This window comes from Tiliqua scincoides, chromosome 7 (assembly GCF_035046505.1).
Source record: "Tiliqua scincoides isolate rTilSci1 chromosome 7, rTilSci1.hap2, whole genome shotgun sequence".
Lineage (NCBI taxonomy): Eukaryota > Metazoa > Chordata > Lepidosauria > Squamata > Scincidae > Tiliqua > Tiliqua scincoides.
Genome location: NC_089827.1, coordinates 4,309,096 through 4,328,985, shown reverse-complemented (window position 1 = coordinate 4,328,985; position 19,890 = coordinate 4,309,096). Strand labels below are relative to the sequence as shown.

Here is a 19,890-nt window from a genome sequence, read left to right as displayed (position 1 = left end):
TCATACTCACCAGCACAAAAACAGATTCTAATCCCCATTCAGAGTATGGCACAAAGGTTTAAGGGTGTTAAAGCAAACGAGCCTGTCTTAATAGAGGTGAGCGTGTCACCCTGGCATTATGAAGCATCTTTTCCACCCGAGAAGCTGACTTTAAAATGGCTGCCCAGTTCAAAATGGTTGGACTTTCAAAAAATATACAGCTTGTTTGTTTTCTGTGACCTTTGGAGACACCTCAGTCCCCAAGAAAGAGAAAATGTTCTCCCCCTTGGCAACCCTGCAAAAACAAACAGAGATATTTACAACTTCAAGGACTAAGCGAGAGTGACTAGACCACACAATAACAACTCTCCCTGGTGGCTAAGGGTGGCCAGGGAGGTGTGCCGGGGGCCCTGGAGGCCTTCTGGTGACTGGGTGCTCAGGAAGCCTGGTGTGAGCAGGATCTAAATCCCACAAATAAAAGGTTCAGTTAAAGGGAAAAAAATTCTCAAGGTAGCTTTCATAAAAAAGAAATGAAAACCCAGATCCCAAAGGGGCTCAAAATAATAAGCCACAATTTAGGCATTCCTTTCTTAGGGCCAATCTACTACACAGAGTATCTGAAGGAGGTTTTTGAGTTCTCAAAGGCTGTATATCAGGTTGGATGTTAAGCAAAGCCAGAAGAAAAAAATATGGGGTGGCAGCTCAGCATACGAACTTGAATCTGGATTCTAAGGTTCCATGGAGCAGGTGCAAGTGCCTCGGCTCACATCTGGTGCTGGCAGAGGTTGCTGGGGGCTCAAAGACCGTTTCCTGCTTTTGAAAATGTGGTGCATTTTTCACATCTAATTGATGCCGTGATGTGCAATTCTGGAACTGTGACCTTTTTGTGAGGATGGGAGGGTGGGGTGAGCTCGTAGCCTGGGCTTGGGCACTCGTTTTCTTCCTCCTCCTGGACCTGAATGTTTCCTGCAGATCCTTCTCTCTGCAGGTGGAACTGTATACCTAGAAGGCAGACACTTCTGTCCAGCTCTGCAACTTCCAATCCCAACCAGATGTCTTGTACCTCCAGACAGCCCATTTCATGTCGCCAACAGACAAGTGCTGATGGAAATGCACTTGACCCTCCTTGCCTTCATCTTACATCTGCAGGCCAACACTATTGAATGTCACACCCTCCCAGCTTGGTCTCTTTTGGACTCCTAGGCTAGATAGCTAACTTGATACCTCAGTCCTTTCCAGACAAGTCCCCAGCGGTTTCAGTACCATCTTGCTCCAGAAAGCTCCCCTGACATTCCAGCACCATTTTTCTCTGGACAGTTCCTCTGCAGTTTCTTCTTAGACTACAACCTCCTGCCCAGTCTTCTACATTGGACTTCTAGCTTGTACAGCTAACCTGATACTCTAGTTCAGTGGTTTTCCCAATAAATCAAGTATGAGACTGGAGATCCTCCACAGATCCTGCCTTCCCTTGTAACCCAATCCACCTACCCCCCCCCACCCTGTTTCCCCTATCTCTTGTATCTTCTCCACAACCCTGTTGTAGCTGATCTTAGGACATGTGGGACAAGATAGTATGAATGGGCTGTGCAGGATTATATCAAGTATTCAGTTTTGGTAAGGCAGTACCATTATTGGATTGAATCGCAACCTCTTGCCCAGATGCTTGTCTTGAGCTCATGCAAGAGGGCAATTTTCAGCTATTTCCCCTATCCTCTCCAGCCCCCTGTGCCCTTCATAAATCTGTTCTTGAGGACTGGTGGACCTTCATGAACAAGTTGGAATATACGATTTCCAGAAATTCCCTTTCCTCTTCAGCCGCCTTTGCTACACAACATCTTGTTCCTGAAGTTCCCCTAACTCTCAGGACCAGATTTAGGGTAATGCAAAGGACTAGAGAGGGAAGGGAAATTACTGGAAAAACGTGCTCACCTTTTGCACTTTTGCAAGAGAGTTAGATCCAATACACTGTGCAAAATGAGGCTCGATCTAGTTTTTGTTCCAGTAAGAGGAAGACTTTGAAAGGTTGCCACAGCCCCCAAATGGAGGCTTCACAACCCACAGGTTGAAGAATAGTTTCTTCCCCTTCGAGATAGCTTTCCTGAGGTTCAACCAGTGTTCGGTGGGATTTTGGGCAAGGGTCATGTATTAGTAGGGCTACTGAGAATATGAGACTCCCCACCATTTTTCTTAGTTATCAGGTTAGCTGTACTTGGAAGAGCTATCTGGAGAAAAATGGTGCCAAAACTTAAGGGGAGATGTCTGGAAGAGAAAGGGATTGAAGCATCAGGTTAGCTCTCTAAATTAGTCCAAATTAGAAACCAGAAAAGCTTCATGATCCTGTCATTTTCCAATATTGTGGGGCTCTGCTCCAGAGTAGCTTCATGAGTAGGCCACCTGCTCAGTGTCCTGACAGTATCAGTCAGTCAACAGTCAACAAAACCTTTATTAGGCATAAACATTTGATGGGTGAAGACTCTGTCCAGAGACCATAGAGAGAATAGAAACCTAAGCAATACACAAATATATGTATATGCGCGCACCTACATGTACACACAGATATAAACATACATTATACATACACACACGAATTATTTAAAAGACAGAAAACAGTTACTCTACAGACACTGCCAAGATGTAATATACTCAGTGGTTGCTTGGTACAGAAAGCTTGACTCGATTCAAATTACTCAAATTTAAGAACTGTGCGACTGAGAGGGTTGTATGCTCTGAGAGGGTTGTATGCATCACCTGCCAGAAGGCATTGAATTATAGCATTCTCAGAATGCCGTTTTAGCGTCGAGCAAGGGAGATAGAAATTGCTGTCTTCGTGCTAGATATCTGGGACAGCACAACATAATGTGTATGGATCAGGGGTGTCCAAAGTTTTTGGCAGGAGGGCCACATAGTCTCTCTGACAGTGTGTCAGGGGCCGGGGAAAAAAAAAGAATTTGCATTTAAAATTTGAATAAATTTACATAAGTTTACATAAATGAATATATTAAAGATGAAATTATATGAATGAATGGAGGTCTTGCAATAGCTAAAGGCCTTGCACAAAGCAAGGCTGGCCTTTCCTTTGCTGCCGCTACTGCATCACAGACATGAAACAACAAGCAGTGGAGGGAACCCTCATCCCACAGCTCACGCGAGAGGTCAAACAGTCGCCCTCACGCTGAGAGCAGTTGCGTCCGGCCAGTGTGGGCTCCAACAAATCTCTGGGGGGCCAGAAGCTCATTGGAGACTGGGGGCTCCCTGAGGGCCGCATTGAGAGGCCTCGAGGGCTGTAAGTGGCCCCAGGGCTGGGGTTTATGCACCCCTGGTATGGATGATTCTACTTCACCTAAATTGCAGCTACATAAATGTTCTTCCCAGGAGGCGTTTCTAAATCTGCCAAGTCAGTCATTAGAGAGGGTCACATTACAGCCTGCCAAGCTAAAGGCCCTTCTCTCCAGAGTGTGCATTAGGAAGGACAGATATTCTGGTTGTTGACCAGTTGTAATTCTGAGTTGAGAATTCAAAGGGGAACATTTTTTTCGTGATGCGCCTGGCATTTCTTGCCTTTCTATATCATACAGTCTGGTGGTCAAAAGCCTGGTGGTAACCTCAGGAGAGGGGGCCCCTTGTAGATCAGGCAGGAGGTCTGGTCTAGAGGGTAGAGCCTCCGTCTGCCTGAAGATAACATCCACAAGGTCGCCAGTTCGAGGCCACCGGTACCGTGCGACCTTGGAGCAGCTGACAAGCTGAAGCCGAGCAATTCCATCTGCTCTGAGCGTGGGAGGATGGAGGCCAGAATGTGAAGCCAGATCGGAATGAAACACCTTGAATGTAGTCGTTCTTGAAAGAAAGAACCTTCTTTGAAATTGTAAAAATCCCTATTTAATAGGGATTTAATAAAGCCTGCCTATGTAAACCGCCTTGAATATATTCTTGAATAAAGACCAAGAAAGGCGGTATATAAATACCTGTTATTATCAGCCTCAAGGCCGGTCTGTTGAATTTTTTTTTTATAAAATAGTACTAGGCAAGGAGTTAACATTGAATCAGTATCATTTCAGCTTATGTATCTGCAAGGCCTCTAAGACTAATTGGTTCACTTTGGTCAACCTTTTGAAAATCAGGGCTTTGGGAGTCATGCTTAACATTTTGCAATTTTTTACTTTGTCTCCCCCAATCATACCACTCAAGTTATTTATCACCCCTTCATCAGTTCTAAATCTTTTTCGCTAGTGTTTCTCAAACCTTCCCCCCCCCCATTTCCCTCTCCCAATTCTTTGCTTAGGTTCTTAAATCTGACCACAGGTCAAACCCTTGGCTTTTGCCGCTTGGAGATACCAACCAATTGATACCAACCAGAATTATTCTACTTTCATTTGATTAGATTATTTTTAGATTGCCTGAACTCTGCATTGTGATATGGAAAATAACCCAGACCAGACACTTCTGAATCTTTGATAAATAGAGGTGTTTGAAAATAGTGTTATTTATTTTACTCAGTCGTAAGCCAATTGCATCCAGTTGTAATCCTGTCTTATTCACTGGAAAAACACACCTTTAGCCAGCGGTTTTCAAACTCTCAGGGAGTTTGCTCTGCAGAAAGAACAAAAAGCTGCAGAAAGCTGCAGAAAGCTGCTCTACGTTCTTGCGGGGGCAGGAGGGTGGTGGTGGGGGCAGGGGAAGGCAGCAGCGTGATTCCCAGGATCATGCTGCTCAGGGGGCCGCAGAGGCTTGGGTGCACTTACCCGAGCCTCCTGAAGTCTCTCAGGGGCGTGGAGAGACCTGCATGACCACCTGCAGTGCTCCCTGCAGCTTCAGAAGTGAAAGTGAAGCAATCACATTCCACTTTAGCGGAGACAGGGCGTGGACAGCCATGCAGGGCTCCCTGCACCCCTGGGAGGCTACAGGAGGCTCCGGTAAGTACACCCAAGCCCCTCAGCCCCCTGAGCAGCATGATCCTGGGGATCACTCTGTTGCCTACTCCCTGCCTCCTGGCTGGCCCCGCCCCTTAAGGAAGCAGAGGTCAGGGCCCACGGGCTGGGGCGTCATGACACCCCAGCCTGAAAAGCCCTGCCTTTAGTGATAAAGTCTGAGCTGCCTCAAATTCAGATGTCAGTGAAGAGTCAACAGCTGGTATTTAAACCCATATATCCATTTTTAAGGCTCTGAAACAGAATATTGTAAAAAAATGACCAGGAACGGAGATCATCAATATAAAACAATGTTTAATATTCACATTAACAAATACATAAGTTATACTCCAACACACCATTCACAAAATAACCAAACCCAACTTGACAATTGTACAAGCAGTGAAACCTGCCTTAAAAAGACATCCATCCTCATTAGGCACATCCGTGATCTTAGGAACACTTAGTCCTTTGGTTCAAACATGGGTAGTTTGATATATGGGTTATGTATGTGTGGTTAGCTGCAAAGAGAATGCAATTTCCCTACTGGGTTTATTCAATATAAAGGTGCTCTCCCTATATCACTTATCCATGGTTCTCCACTTCCCCCAACACAACCATTACTTATCTGTCTTCATAAGCTCTCATCTCTCCTTTTCTTCACTAGAGAGGAACATGAGAAGCAGTCAACTAGAATGCTAGAGAAGGGAGACAGCCAGAATGCCAACAGGAAGCTTCCTGTTAGCGTTTAAGAGAAGTCTAGTCTCCTTCCTTGTGCATTCTGGCTGACTTCCTCCTCTAGTGTTCTATAACAGGCTGCAATGGAAGGGAGATGAGTGCTTGGCACCACAGTAAGTATAGGGCCCTCTTTTATCCACAGTTTTGATATCCGCAGGAGGGAAGGAACACATCCCCTGCAGATATAGGGGGACATCTGTACATCTGCTTTCAGCTTCCTCTTAAGAAAGTGGAGAGGTTATATTGTCATATACTTTGTGTGTGCAGAGCGCATAGTTATAGTACAAATTCCAAAGAGTATTGCATCTGATGCCACCTTCCAATTAAAATCTGAAATAAAACCTAGCTGTTCTGCAGAACAAGTAATCCAAAGTTCTTCTAAGTTAAGGCTCTGATGCCACTTCTACAGAGATAGCTTCACACTTGCCAGTATCTTGGTCTGTGCAAGTAACATGCAAGGATCCATCCCTAAGAAACAGAAATTTGATTTAATAGTATAAACACCACAAGGGGAGGGAATCCAAATCTAGTCACATAAACTTTCCATCTGCCCTCTTGTACCAACACTGTGACCTCATCCTGAAGCAAGATGTTACATGGACTTTCCAGATGCAGCCATGCAACTGCTGACTAGTACAGAGGACTCCCAGAAGCAGCCTCACTGCTCTCTGGCAAGTGATAACTTCATGATGCAAAGCAGCATATAAATAAAGTATGTTCTCAACCATATGTCCTGACATGCAAAAAGAGCAAATGGGCAACAGTAATCAAGCTACTCCATGGGTCCCAGAGAGCGGGAGAGGGAGAGGGGGAGAGAGAGGGGGAGGGGGAGAGGGAGATTGAGAAGGTGAGAGGGAGAGAGAGAGGGTGAGAGGGGAGGGGGTGAGAGGGAGAGAGTGATTGAGAAGGTGAGAGGGGAGAGAGAGGGGTGAGAGAGAGGGGGATAGAGAGGGAGAGGGTGAGAGGGGAGGTGGGAGAGAAGGTGAGAGGGGGAGGGAGGGGGAGTGAGAGAGGGGGGAGAGAGGGTGAGGGAGGGGGAGGGAGGGGAGAGAGAGGGAACTATTTGGTCAAGAAAGAGGCAGCCATGCCACAGAACTATTGCAGAGACTCTGAGGGCAAACATCTACACATCACCCAAGTAGCAAATGAAATTGACATGTTCTGAGCCCTCCCTGAAAAGTTATGAAGGAGGGGGTGGTTCCCCCAGAACAGAATTCCATAGTTGTGGTGCCACCACAGAGAAGGCTTGCTGAGAATGCTGCTACTTTAAGATTTTAATACATTAGAGAATACATTATACCATAGTCTTTCGAGACTGAAGGTTGCCAACGTATGTTATGTAACACATTAGAGAAACTGTTGGAGCTTCCTGAATCTTGCTTTGCAGCTTGAGCAGTTGCTTTGCAAATTGTTAGGTCTAAGTTTTCAATGTGAAACTTTTTTTTTCCCCAATTAGAACTGGAAGCCTGTCTCACTGTTGCATTAAGCCAACTGCAAGGCCAGTATATAATAATAGTAATAGTAATAATAATGTCATCAAGCTCTGAGATGCATTTTTTTAGGGTCACTTTGCTGAACCAGAGAAGTAATATTTTGATTTTCCATACCTTTTCATTGTGAGAACAATCAATACGTCATGCAAACCATCTTCTTTCACATCTAAATCCTGGAGTACAATCTGGGTAAGAAAACAAAACCATAGCTCTATGTAAGCTATTTTAAACAAACCAAACCACTATCAAAGCTACAGAAATTAGATTCAGGATCACTTTGACGTAATTTGTTAAGCAATATCATTTATTAAATGTAGGTAAAACATTCTGCCACAACAAGATTTCAGTATAATTTTTTTTTAAGGAAGGGATAGTTTTAAGGAGAGTAAAGCTTTCAAAGAAATAATATAGCTTTTTAATAAGCTCCCAGCTAACCTCCTCCCAGAATGTGGTATTGGAAAGTCACAAAGAGCCTACACAACAGGATCCACCTCTACTTCTCCCGCACTGCTGCTTCTTAGGGCCTTTAGAGCTGATTCAATGTTTCTCATGGACGAAGGCCCATTGCTCTGCCAGTCACATGTTGTGGGAGAAAGTGAGCCCACCGTTCACCTGTGCTTTCTTGATCTCCTTTGTTTACACAATGGCAAACACAGGAGGCTCCTTTCACCTCCATTCCACCGTCACTGTCAGGATTTGTCTGTCTATTCATAAAGTCAAGACTTAATAAAAGGTTACTCACAGCAATGGCTTAATTATCCAAATCCGCAAACACTGGAGGTTCTTCAGAAATATAATCTGGTGGTAGACTTTTAAACTCTACACAGCATAGGAAATGCAGAGCTCTAACAAAAAATAAACCTTTGCTTTTCTTCTGGCATTTGCTCACCTGTGCAAACTTATCGCTCTCTTTTATCCGAGTTTTTTCCTGAGACTCATACAATTCAAGGCAGACAGAAGTATTGCTTCCTGGGGCTTGCAGGATATGCTGCCTCCGAGCTGGCAAAGGAGTCCCGGATGGGAAGACCACCAAGAAATTATCCGCTCCCGACTCATCCACTACCTAAGAAACAAGAGAGATTTGCAGTTCCACTGCTTTGCAGAAATGACTCCAGTTGAATTTGATCATCATGTTTCCACAGATGGCAGCTGAGGAGGGCAAGGGCTCACCAAGCTACAGCTTGCCTGTTGAGACAGCACACTGAGGTTTATCACACTGTTCTGTACTCGTTCATTAGGCAAAAATAAAAAAGAAAGGAGTGAGCAGAGCACTGGCTACCAAGTCTCCAAACCACATTCTAATGATTTCAGCCTTGTTTTCGTGTCGGAAAACATCACTATAATTCCAGGTTGTTTACAGAAAAAAATAGTTATTTTACAGTACACGCTGTGCCTTTCTAAATGGGAGATAAGGTCATTCAAAGATTTGTACTGTAGTACTTTTTAACAGTATGCTTATAAATTGCTCTGTTTATCAACCAGATGCTCCTGTCGTAGTTTCCAATTTCTACATTATTTTTAAAAATAGAGCAAAACAGGCAGGTTAGCCTCTGGTAACTGTAGGGGATCCGTACCTGGATCTCCATGGATACCAAACCTGTGGATATTGAGATCTGTGGGAGGGGGCACAGAAGACCTCCGGGTGCATTCCAGTCATGTCTGAAGGTGACCTGAGGCACAGAGAGGTCGCCTGGCACCTCCCCATGCCTCAGCAAGCCTGCAGAAAGCTTCCTTTGACAAAAAAAAACACACAAACCAGAATTGCCTCTTAGAGGCCTCTAGTAGGCCTTCTGCGACATGGGGAGGCCATGAGCTGCATCCTCATGCTTCCGAACACCCTCTGGATGTGACCAGAAGGCGCTTCCAGGAGCACCAAGGAGGTCTCTTGAAGCCCTCCAACCATGGCACCCATGATAGGCAACACTGCAATTCTAAAACGAATTACAAGGTTGTACCCTTTAAGACACATAGCCAGGGTGTTAAAAACACTACCACTGGCTGAGATGCTACCAAATGCTTGCACCTACTTCAATAAAGGAAGTACAGGGGATTGTCATGTCGCCTTGCTCCGCAGGCACTACCGTGAGAGTGATTTTGAGAAGTACCCGGATATTTTAGCATCCTCCCGGAGTGTTGTTTGCTCAGACAGTCCTCTTCTGTCTGGTTCCATCACCTGGGTTGATGGCAGCAGAGACAATACCAAGGCTCCCTCCCCTTCAGCTGCATGGCCAAACAGGGAAAGAGGGCATCTGGAAGGGAGTCAGCATGCTAACCACTAAGCAGTATGGCCCTGGGTCCACCCATGGGCCCTGTGCATACCCTGCTCTTCCTTAACACACATGCTGATGAACAGGGGAGAACACTTAGATGACTACAGAAAAATCTCCTTGTGGTACAAGAATGCATGGAATAAGTAGTAGCCCAAATCAAGGAGAAAAATTGTACATATTCTTAACATGCCTTGATGGTCAGTGACAATGCTAGCAGTGCAGAACAGTTAAACACCACTTTAGTCTTACCTTGACTGAGATATCTTTGGCAGAACATTCAATAGACAGTAGCTCATCATCTAAGAAGTGACTCTCTCTTCCTAGAAGGATTCCGGCTTCTGTGGCAGCCCCGATGGGAATTACCTCATCTGGAGGAATAGAATTCAGCAATTCAACAGTTGGGAAAAGGTCTTTGATCAACTGTTGCAGTTTTGGGATACGAGCAGATCCACCACAGAGAACCACCTAGACAATACGAAAACATGAAACAGGATGCGTTTAATCAAAGATGCGTCATGTCAGTCATACAAGAGTGCTTGTATTCTCACAAAGCTGTAACTGCAGAATGGGAAACAGACTTTTTCTAAAATATTTAGAATAGAACTATGTGAAACATTATCCAATTTAACCCTGGAAGATGACATATAGTGTACTGAAGGCTTTAATAAAGGCGCTAGTTAAAAAAAAAATCTAATGTGTCTGGCGACTGCACAATGATACAAGATGAGAGGGAAAAGATTCTTAAATTCCTTTTGTCTGGGGACAAGGTAGATAGATACTGCTTGCTTAAATTTTACTTCTTGAAGTTCATAAATAAAACAAAATAAATGCTTTCTTAGAACCACAACAGCAACCAAGAGACTGGTATCACTGAAACAAACACAAATTTGCTCTAAAAACTGAATGATAGAAAAGGTGACGCAAATACAACTAGCTGGTTAAAACACAACAGTAAACCATCAAGTGTTTCAGGAAACCAAAAAGAGAAATGTTCCTTGCCTCAGTAGTGTAGCTAGGGGGGATGGTTAAGTACTGCAGGTGCTACAATGCACTGTGTAAGCAGACCCTCCCATTCGCCATTTGGGGCAGTGACAGCAATGTGCAGTACTTACTGCACTGCTTCCCCTCTGGCTATGCTACTGCCTTGCCTGGTCATCCAACAACAATCCTGATGCATCTGAGACAGCTGAGTGAAGATTTACAAGTCTATAATACAGCAGTCGCCAAACTCGTGACCACTGCATACGAACAAAGCAGTTCTGTTCAGACTGCAGCTTACTGGACTTCTACTAAGATCAGGAGACAGGGACACTCTGGACAGTTGCGATTCTTGCCCAGCAGGTTGTGCAGGTTGCCCAGAGCATCCCTGTCCCCTGATCTCAGTAGAAGTCATGAGGTGACCCAGCTATACAGTAAGTTGCAGTCACAGGGCAGAAGGATCCGGCCCCCGGCCAGGGTTTGGAATGCCCCACTAGAATACATATGCAACAGCTCACTGCAGCAAGTACAGGATAATGTGTTCTCTTATGATAATCACATGCACAAGAGATTGCAGCTCACCTCTAGATACAATTATCTCACGTTACAATTATCTCAGAGATCACTTCAGTCTGAAACTCAGAAAGCAGTCACAACCCACGCACGAACGTGCTCAACTCATTTCAAAATAATCTTCCAAACACGAGACGCTCAACAATAGGGTGGAAAAAGACAAACTTATTGGTATTGTTACCGTATTGATATCGTCTGCTTTGAGTCCAACGTTCTGCAAGAGACTTTTGATGGCTTCTATGCATTTGTTAAAAAGGGCAGAGCAAATAAGTTCAAACCTGGCCCTGTTGTGTTAAAAAGACAAAGAAAAAACGAGAAACACTTGCATGTGTATTTGCTCTTCTGTAGAAAAAAGGGTTTTGGAACACTGACAACATGCCCTGTGTAATCACTGGTGCACAAGAGAAGGCCTAGAATACAACAGTCAGAGCAGCATCCTATTAAATAAATGTTTCCCATCTTTTAGGAGTCAGCAGACCACTGAGGCAAAAATTGGAATCACGGTGGACCACATACAACCCCCACCCCCTACACGCAAAAAATGCAGTCAAATCTTTTCCTAATACAAATTTATTGGAGATGTATTAGTGATTTAATAGATTTACAGTGAAGATTTGTGAGTTTCTGCTTTTGTTGCTGGCTGCGGCTTCAAGTGGTCTGTTCTCTGCCCTCTCTGATGCCCCACAGGGAGCCCGCCCTTAGTGAGATGCTGGAAATGATCGAAGGCATTTTTTTCTGAGATCTTGCAGACCACTTCTCAGGGTCTCATGAGCCACATGTTGGGAACCAGTGCCCTGAAGGAAAGCAAACCTACAAGGGTCGCCCAGAAAGTAATGCACCACATTTTTTTTTCTTCAACAATTATTTATTGAACACAATGAAACTTACATACAAGAAAGAATGATGTTTCTTCTACACTCCCTATTTTTCCACATAATCTCCGTTCAGTTCTATGGCCTTCCTCCAGCGAGACACAAGGGCATGTATGCCCTGTCGGTACCACTCCTTGTTCTGGTCACGAAGCCATTTCTGCACTGTGCGAATCACCTCTTCGTCATCCTCAAAATGTCTTCCGCGAATGGCATCCTTTAATGGCCCAAACAAGTGGAAATCTGAGGGAGCTAGGTCAGGGCTGTAGGGTGGATGGGGTAACACAGTCCAACCCTGTTTAGTGATGTGTTCCGAAGTCCTCAAACATGTGTGAGGCCGAGCGTTATCATGCTGAATCATACATTCACCTGGGTTGTTATGGCGCCGAAGCCGCTGGAAGCGCTTCTTGAGTTTGGTTAATGTCTTCACATAAGCTTCAGAATTAATGGTGCTGCCTCTTGGCATCACATCATGAGTATGACGCCCTCACAGTCCCAAAACACAGTGATCATGACCTTACCGGCGGAAGCAGTTGCTTTGAATTTTTTCTTCTGTGGAGACTGAGGATGACGCCATTCCATCGACTGTCGTTTTGTTTCGGGCTCAAAATGGTGAGCCCAGGTTTCATCACCTGTCACAATCCTGGACAAGAACGCTTCCCCCTGCCCCGATTAACCCCTGCTAATTGGGTAAGAGGCACTTTTTCAAGTGGGTGCTCCTTTTTTTAGCAGGGGGAGAGTAACTGGCCCACCTCACCCCAGCACTGTCTGTTCTAGTGGCTGTCTGCTGGTATTCTTTTTGCATCTTTTTAGATTGTGAGCCCTTTTGGGACAGGGAGCCATTTAGTTATTTGATTTTTCTCTGTAAACCGCTTTGTGAACATTTAGTTGAAAAGCGGTATATAAATACTGTTATTGTTATTATTATTATTATATTCCCCCTCATCTTCAAAACGTTTCAGCAACTCAGAAGAAATGTTTTTTCTGAGAGATTTTTGGTCCACTGTAAGACAGCGCGGAACCCATCGTGTACACACTTTTGAGTAATCAAGAGCACGGATGATTGCATCCACACTTCCTTTGCTGATTGACAGCAGCGCCAACTGCCTAGTCGTTATGCGTCAGTCTTCGCGAATGAGCACATCAGCAAGCTGCGTCTTGTCAGGTGTGACAGCAGTGGATGGCCGCCCCGAACGCTGCAAATCTTGGAGCTCTGCTGAACCACCTTCTAATGGCCTCATCCTCTGTGCCCAGCAACTAACCGTACTTCTGTCGACTGCAGATTCTCCATAAACTGTACACAAACGTTTGTGAATGTTCCCAACAGCTTCTTTCTCCGCAGTGAGAAATTCAATGATGACACGCTGCTTGTAACGTACATCACTTACAGACACCATTTCAAAACACTGCTGCAGCTATGCTATTTGTCTGAAGAAACCAAAAATTTGTGTACGCACTCCTGAAAATTCAAATAATGTATATCTAAAGTTTCGCATTCATACCATTACTGTAGGCTGAGAAAAAAAGTGTGGTGCATTACTTTCTGGGCGACCCTCGTAGATAGCTTTGACCTGCTTATCGTTAAGGGTAAGTACCAAAATAAATGCCAACATTCATCTTCTTCTGAATGCACTTCCCAAAATAAATATTCAGAATTGCTATCTAAGAAACTGAAAGACTACTTCAAGGACTATATTAGCCATATGTTCCATAAGCAGCTTACCTGGAAACATTACAGTCAAAATCTAGACCATCGTAGAGGGAATCAACGAAGCAGTTGGCACTTCCCAAAGTTGAGAGTGAATGCTTCGCAACTTCAGCACTGTTCATTAGCTTCATCATGGCCCTGGGGTTTTCCCTCACATCATATTTATAAGATCTAGATTTACAAAAAGTCTTATTAACAATTCCAGAGGAAACACTCTCAGACATATATAACTGATGATTTACACTTACAATCCAGGAGCCTACTTATATTTCCAACAGTCACACACTTCAAATTCAGAATATAGAAATATAACTTTGAAAAAGTTGGAACCTATGCCTATTAGTATTCGCAAGGAACCAGTTCCTGACTCAGCAGACACTGATTTTCATGGATACTAGGGTCTGCAGGAAGCCCTTAAAGGACCTTCCAGGTGACACTGAAAGCACCTTCTGGTTGCACCCAGAAGATCAAGTGAGGCTCTCCGTCGCATGAAGCTCTCCAACCTGGGTCAGAATGCATGCCAAGTCAAATCTGTGGGTACCAAACCCACGGATAAGGAGTACCCACTGTGTCTATGGAGCATTCACCTGTCTCCTAGTGCTCTGATATCTATATTTTTTTAAATAAACCTAATGCATGATTATAAACTTGGCCAACAACCTAGCAGACAACGAAAAACGAACAACTATTCCTTCCTAGATCTTTGCAGAACTCTGCATACTATTTTAGATTCTAGAGCACCTACCTCTGAAATTCAGAAGCTAAATGTTCAGCCAAGGCTTCCGTGAAACAGATGCCACCTATGCTGTCATCTGTGTTGGTGGAAAGAACACGATACAGTCCGCTGTTGACTTCTATAACCGTGAGAGAGAGGGATGTTCCTCCAAGTTTGTATACCAACACATTGCTTTGGGGTGCCAAAATAAAAACATTAAAGCAAGATCAGTATGCCTTTCCTCTGAACAGCACCAACCTTAAAAATGTTTTACCCCAGTTTTTTTCAGAATCATGATAAACAAATACAAGACTAGTCAAGGTTTGGGGTTTCATCCCTTCCCCACTAAAACAGGGTTAGTATTTTTAAGTCTATCAAAGTACTCTGCTGTTCTTATTTGCCAGTCAACAGGTAGCGCGGGAACTGCCAAAGGAACGTTTATGGGACCATCATTTAAGGGAGCAACTGAAAACTCAGAACGACAATTTCCTAGGCCAATTTTCTGTTTGTACAGTGGCTAGAAATTTATGGGAGACAGCAGTGGCAACTATTAACCCCTTCTGTCACTCCTACTGAACCTCAGCCACAGTTGGGGTTCAGAATCAAACTAAAGGAGCCTGTCATGCTCTTCCCAGGAACCTCCTCCAGTAATGAAGGAAAAAGGTATTTCATCAATCTTTAAATAAAGAGCTACAAGCCTTGAATTGTTATTCTCTGGCTGAATATGGACAAAGCTATAAAAAAAGGTCTCTAGCAACGAAACAGGCTGCCCAGGTACCAATCCTACAGCCAGAGTCGTGTTCCCAGAAATATGGTAACAAGTCATAGTTGTTTCTGGATCCTAGCTATTGGAGGGGGGAGGGGTGCCACAGCTCAGGAACAAAGTTGCATGTGCATTATGCAATTCTGAAAGCTGTGAATTCTGAAGCTAAGCTTCACAAACAACGTAACCTAGCCTGGCTTAAATTAAGATTTAGGGCCCAAACCTATCCAACTTTCCAGCACCGATACAATTGCAATGCAGCCCCAAAGTAAGGGAACACACATTTCCTCTGTTTGAGGAGACCTCCATGACTGCCCCCCACTGCAGGATGCAGTGCTTGCTCCTTTGGCATGGCTGCAACAGCGCTAGAAAGTTGGATACGATTGGGGCTTAAGAGAACTAGTATATTACTGTATGTGGGCATGCAAACTAGTAATCACTAACATGACCACTATAGTTCCATGTTTGGTATATCTTAATAAGCAACACTAAACACTAGTGCAATGCAAAACGAATATACTACACAGCATTGAATGTGTTACACAAAAAATAGAGCTTGATGACTAGCTTGTTAAACCTACATCTTTACCTTTTCCCACTGGGTGACTCTTGCCCAATTCCATAAGCCAGCAGAGCTGCAGATGGTTCATGAATCAGCCTCAGTACATTGAGTCCAGCTGCCACAGCAGCTTCTCTGAAATAGACATGATTGTTAGAGATGAGCACACCATTTCACACTTACACCACTATTGTGTCTCAATACAAAATGGCAGACACACTTGCCTTATTTGATATAGCTGAATCTACACACCTCATTTTTGGCCAGTCCACAGGTGCATACATTTGATCCACTGCGTATATGCAACTTTGGGAAGAAATGGCTTAGTGCCTCAGGATAATTACCTTTTCCAACATCATGCAGCTGTATTACAAGAGTGAGCTTGTAATGGTCATTTCAGCAAGTGATCAATTGCAAGTGTGTAACTATTCCCATTTTACAGATAAAAGGTAGATCAGTATCTGTGACTTACTTTAGACTGGCAAATACATCTACTGCCCTGCCGAGTTGTGATTTTGAAACTACGTCATCCCAGTACAACCCAAAAATGCCACCTACTGGTTCCGATATGTCACTTTCTGCACAATTGCTGGATAGCAATAGTCAATAACAATACTGTATTCCTACCCAAGAGCAATCTTCTGATTCTCCCCAAAGTCAAATGGAAGTGTAATCACTGTGTCATTGACATCAGAACCCAAAGCAGACTGAGCAGTTTCTATAGATAAAGAGACATAATGAATTAACACACGTTCAACTTTATGGAAATATCTTCACGTACTCCACTTTGGGGGGAAAAAAACCCACATTTATACCTGAATTGAGTCTCTTACCTTTCATTTTACTGAAGATCAATTTTGCAACATCCTCCGGAGAGACAAGTTTGCTATTTATTTCATAATGAAGTTTTCCATTCTTTTCAATGACCTGTCAACGATCACAGACATGCAAAACATGACTCAACCTTTACTTACCAGTAATCAAAGATATATTATCTTTTGTTTTGCCAGAGAAGGTTAGTTAGAATGCTCATATTCCCTCTTTATTCTTTGTTTCAAAACATTTTTTTCTTACACAGCCAAAATCACTGTTAATCTCACAACATTACACAGGCCTGAACCATAACCAAGCTGCAGGCATCAAACATTCTACAAAAACAAAAATGGAAGATTGCCTTGAGTGTCTTGGAGCATGGTCTCATTGCACATTAGGGAACACTTTCTCTTGATAAACCTTCCTTCTCTGGAAGACAACGCTTGAGATTAACAGGATACTGTGAAGCAAAAGCTGTAGGTATTTTGAACACAGTATTCTAGGTAACAATTTCCAAACTACAAACCCCCACCCTACAGAGGCATATCCATTATATAGTTTTTAAAAAGTAGAATTTTTTTCTGTTTTGTCAGACTTTGGCAGATTAAAAGAGATACAGGTTGAGCCTACTTATGTGTGGATTTTCCATCTGGAGATCTGTCTCAACTTGAACTCTTTGAAGGCAACTGGAGCTCTGCACCAGTCACCTCTGGAGGGCTTTCTGAAGCCCACGGAGGCCATGTGTGGATATGCATGACCTCTGAGGGCTTTAGAATGCCACTTAAGAGGCAAAAAAAAAAAAGACTTTTGGTTGTCATGAATTTATGTGCCTTTAAAACGCATTAGGAGGGCTGGGGAAGCCTCCAGGGTTTTGGTTATCTCAGAAACATTCCTTTGCCACAAACAGCCTTCCATATGCATTCTCATTTCTGAATAATCAGAACAACAAGCTGGCCGTATGCTATAAAGAAAGATGGCGGCAATATTGGAAAAACACATGTTATTGGGAGAAAATACAAGTTTGGCTCTTACTTACTGAACATTTACTTTCTGCAATGTACTTCTCAGCTTGCGGGTCACCAGAGCTGTCAAAACAAAGAAAATAAGAATTTTTTTTCTAAAAAGAGATACACAACATTCATCTTATTATTCATATAATGTTTTAAAATGTTTTAAATCATGTTTTAAAATAATTTCCTACAGATTTTACTCTCTGGTTTAATATTTATCTTTCCAAGCATAACAACAGCTTTTGCAATATTAATTTCTAACACTGGCCCCCCACAATCTAAACTACAATCCATATGACCGCACTAATAGTCTCCATTATGCCTACCAGTCTTAGCCAAAGAATGGCTGGTTACTAATTATGCTTCAGAAGTAAGCATTTGATTCAGATCTACGTAGTGGCATACATAACCTGTAAATAAAAGCCTGCTTCTGCTTAACCCCGTTCTGCAGAAGAAAATCACACTCTATCCCAAAATGAAACACAGCAGTAGTTCTCCCACATTTAGCACTGGGACCCACTTTTTAGAATGAGAATCTGTTAGGACCCACCAGAAGTGATGTCATGACCAGAAGTGACATCATCGAGCAGGAACATTTTTAACAATCCTAGCCTGCAATCCTACCCACATGTACCCAGGAGTAAGTCCCATTGACTATCATTGTTAAAAGCGTATACACAATAGCCTGTTAAAGGTACAGAGCTGTAACATTTCCCCATATGCAGTCACATACCATGGTAGCATCAAGTCTAATATATTAAAAATAAAATATTGAAATGAATGGGGACCCACCTGAAATTGGCTCACGACCCACCTAGTAGGTCCTGACCCACAGTTTGAGAAACACTGAAATAGAGCGTTACTAGTTTCCATACCTTCTCCCAAGAATTTGCTTCACTTTCACTACTGTGTTGGAAAGATTTCTCACTCTGTTTTGTTTTGCTGCCAGACCAACAACCTGCAAGCAACAGAACATTTAAAGATCATTAAAACAAAAACATCCAAAATACCCCCCACCTTTTTGCTTGTTCAAAACCCTAAGGATCGAATAAGCTACCTCTTCTTTTTCTGAATAGGCAACAACAGCAGGAGTAACCCTGTCACCTGCATCGTTGGCGACAACATCAGCACGGCCATCCTGAGGAAAACAACACATCAGCTGAGCACACAGCAAGAACATAAGGCTTGTTATTTACAACACAGCTTGCAAGTTACTTAGAAAAACATATAGAAAAATAGTCGCATTTCCTGAAAAGTCACAAAATCATTTTGTTTCTGGTCTGCCAAGGCTGGACGATGTTCTTGAATTTGAAGTATCCATGCTCCAGGTCTTCCTTTCTAACCTCACTAGGAAAGCACTTTATAAATTTTAAAGTACAGTTGACCCTCCATATCTGCAGGTTCGGCCACATGGATTTGTCTCAATGTGGGTGCTGAGCCTGTGTTAAGAGAGCCTCAGATGACCTCCTGGACATGACTGGAAGGTGCCTCAGGTTGCATCCAGGTCCTGTAAGGCCCTTCCATGGATTTCATTATCCACAGAAATTAGTATCTACAGGGAGCCATGGAATGCCCCTGGTTACAGATACTCCTGGGGGAGGATCATTTTATGAAGGTTCCACTGCATAGAAGGCTCCCCGCAAGCAGAAAACTAGCTGTGCTGTCCTTGCTGGGTGCTTCAGAAACAGAGCATTGTTAACAAGTACCTGAAATACCTGTAGAGGAGCAGCCCACTCTCTTATCTGCACATCTGTAGCTTGTGTAAGCCAGGGTTGAGCTGTAAAGGCTCTTAGCATAAACTCAGTCTCTGTGCCCACTAGGCAGTACTACCTCCACACGCAGGCAGTGATGAAACGATAGGAAAATCTGATGGATTGTACCACTTCAGACAGAGCTGCAGTTGGGGGGGGGATCATTTTATGAAGGCTTCCTACATAGAAAACTCCCTGCATGTAGAAAGCCAGCACTCCAGGGCCTCCCTTCACGTGGAAAGTCAGCACCAAATGAGACCTCCCTACAGGTGGAAAATGAGCACCCAGGGACCACCCTGCACGCAGAAAGCCAGCACCCCAGGAGACCTCCCTGCAGGCAGAAGGCCAGCACCCAGGGACAAGGACTCTGAAGGCATCTGGCACCAGCTCCCTCCCCGCGCCCCCCAGGCGACACCACCTCCGCCCACGGGCAGCGTTGCTCAGGCAGCCCCGAGGCCCCCGCTCGGTCCCACCTTGTAGACGGCGGCGCAGGCGCAGGTGCTGCCCAGGTGGATCCCGATGGCCGCCATGGAGACGCCGCCCGCCCTCGCACGCGCCGCTCCCGCCTCCTTTCGGACGCAGACAGGCTTGTCGGGCGGGCGCCTCCCCACAATGCATCGCGCTGAGCGGCTCAGCGCCCCTGCGCCTTCCTCAGGAAGGCCCGCTCACCAGCAGCCAAACACCACTTACTTTTTCCTTCCGTTCTGCCAATCACCACACACGCCTTCCGCCCGAGCGGCCAATCACCACCCACGCTTTTCTTCTGA

The 19,890-nt window shown here is 44.1% G+C and overlaps 1 protein-coding gene across 1 annotated transcript; it reads right to left on the bottom strand.

Annotated features, from left to right (window-relative positions):
• Window positions 1-5,181: 5,181 nt before the first annotated feature.
• Window positions 5,182-19,745, bottom strand: HSPA14 (heat shock protein family A (Hsp70) member 14). Its single transcript, XM_066633598.1, has 14 exons — window positions 19,597-19,745; window positions 18,430-18,510; window positions 18,248-18,330; window positions 17,399-17,447; window positions 16,383-16,476; window positions 16,177-16,267; window positions 15,580-15,684; window positions 14,258-14,419; window positions 13,528-13,683; window positions 11,117-11,219; window positions 9,634-9,849; window positions 8,004-8,177; window positions 7,229-7,299; window positions 5,182-6,089 (listed from the first exon to the last, which is right to left on the bottom strand). The coding sequence occupies exons 1-14, from the start codon at window positions 19,651-19,653 to the stop codon at window positions 6,005-6,007; spliced, it is 1,527 nt and encodes a 508-aa protein (XP_066489695.1). The 5' UTR covers window positions 19,654-19,745; the 3' UTR covers window positions 5,182-6,004.
• Window positions 19,746-19,890: the final 145 nt, after the last annotated feature.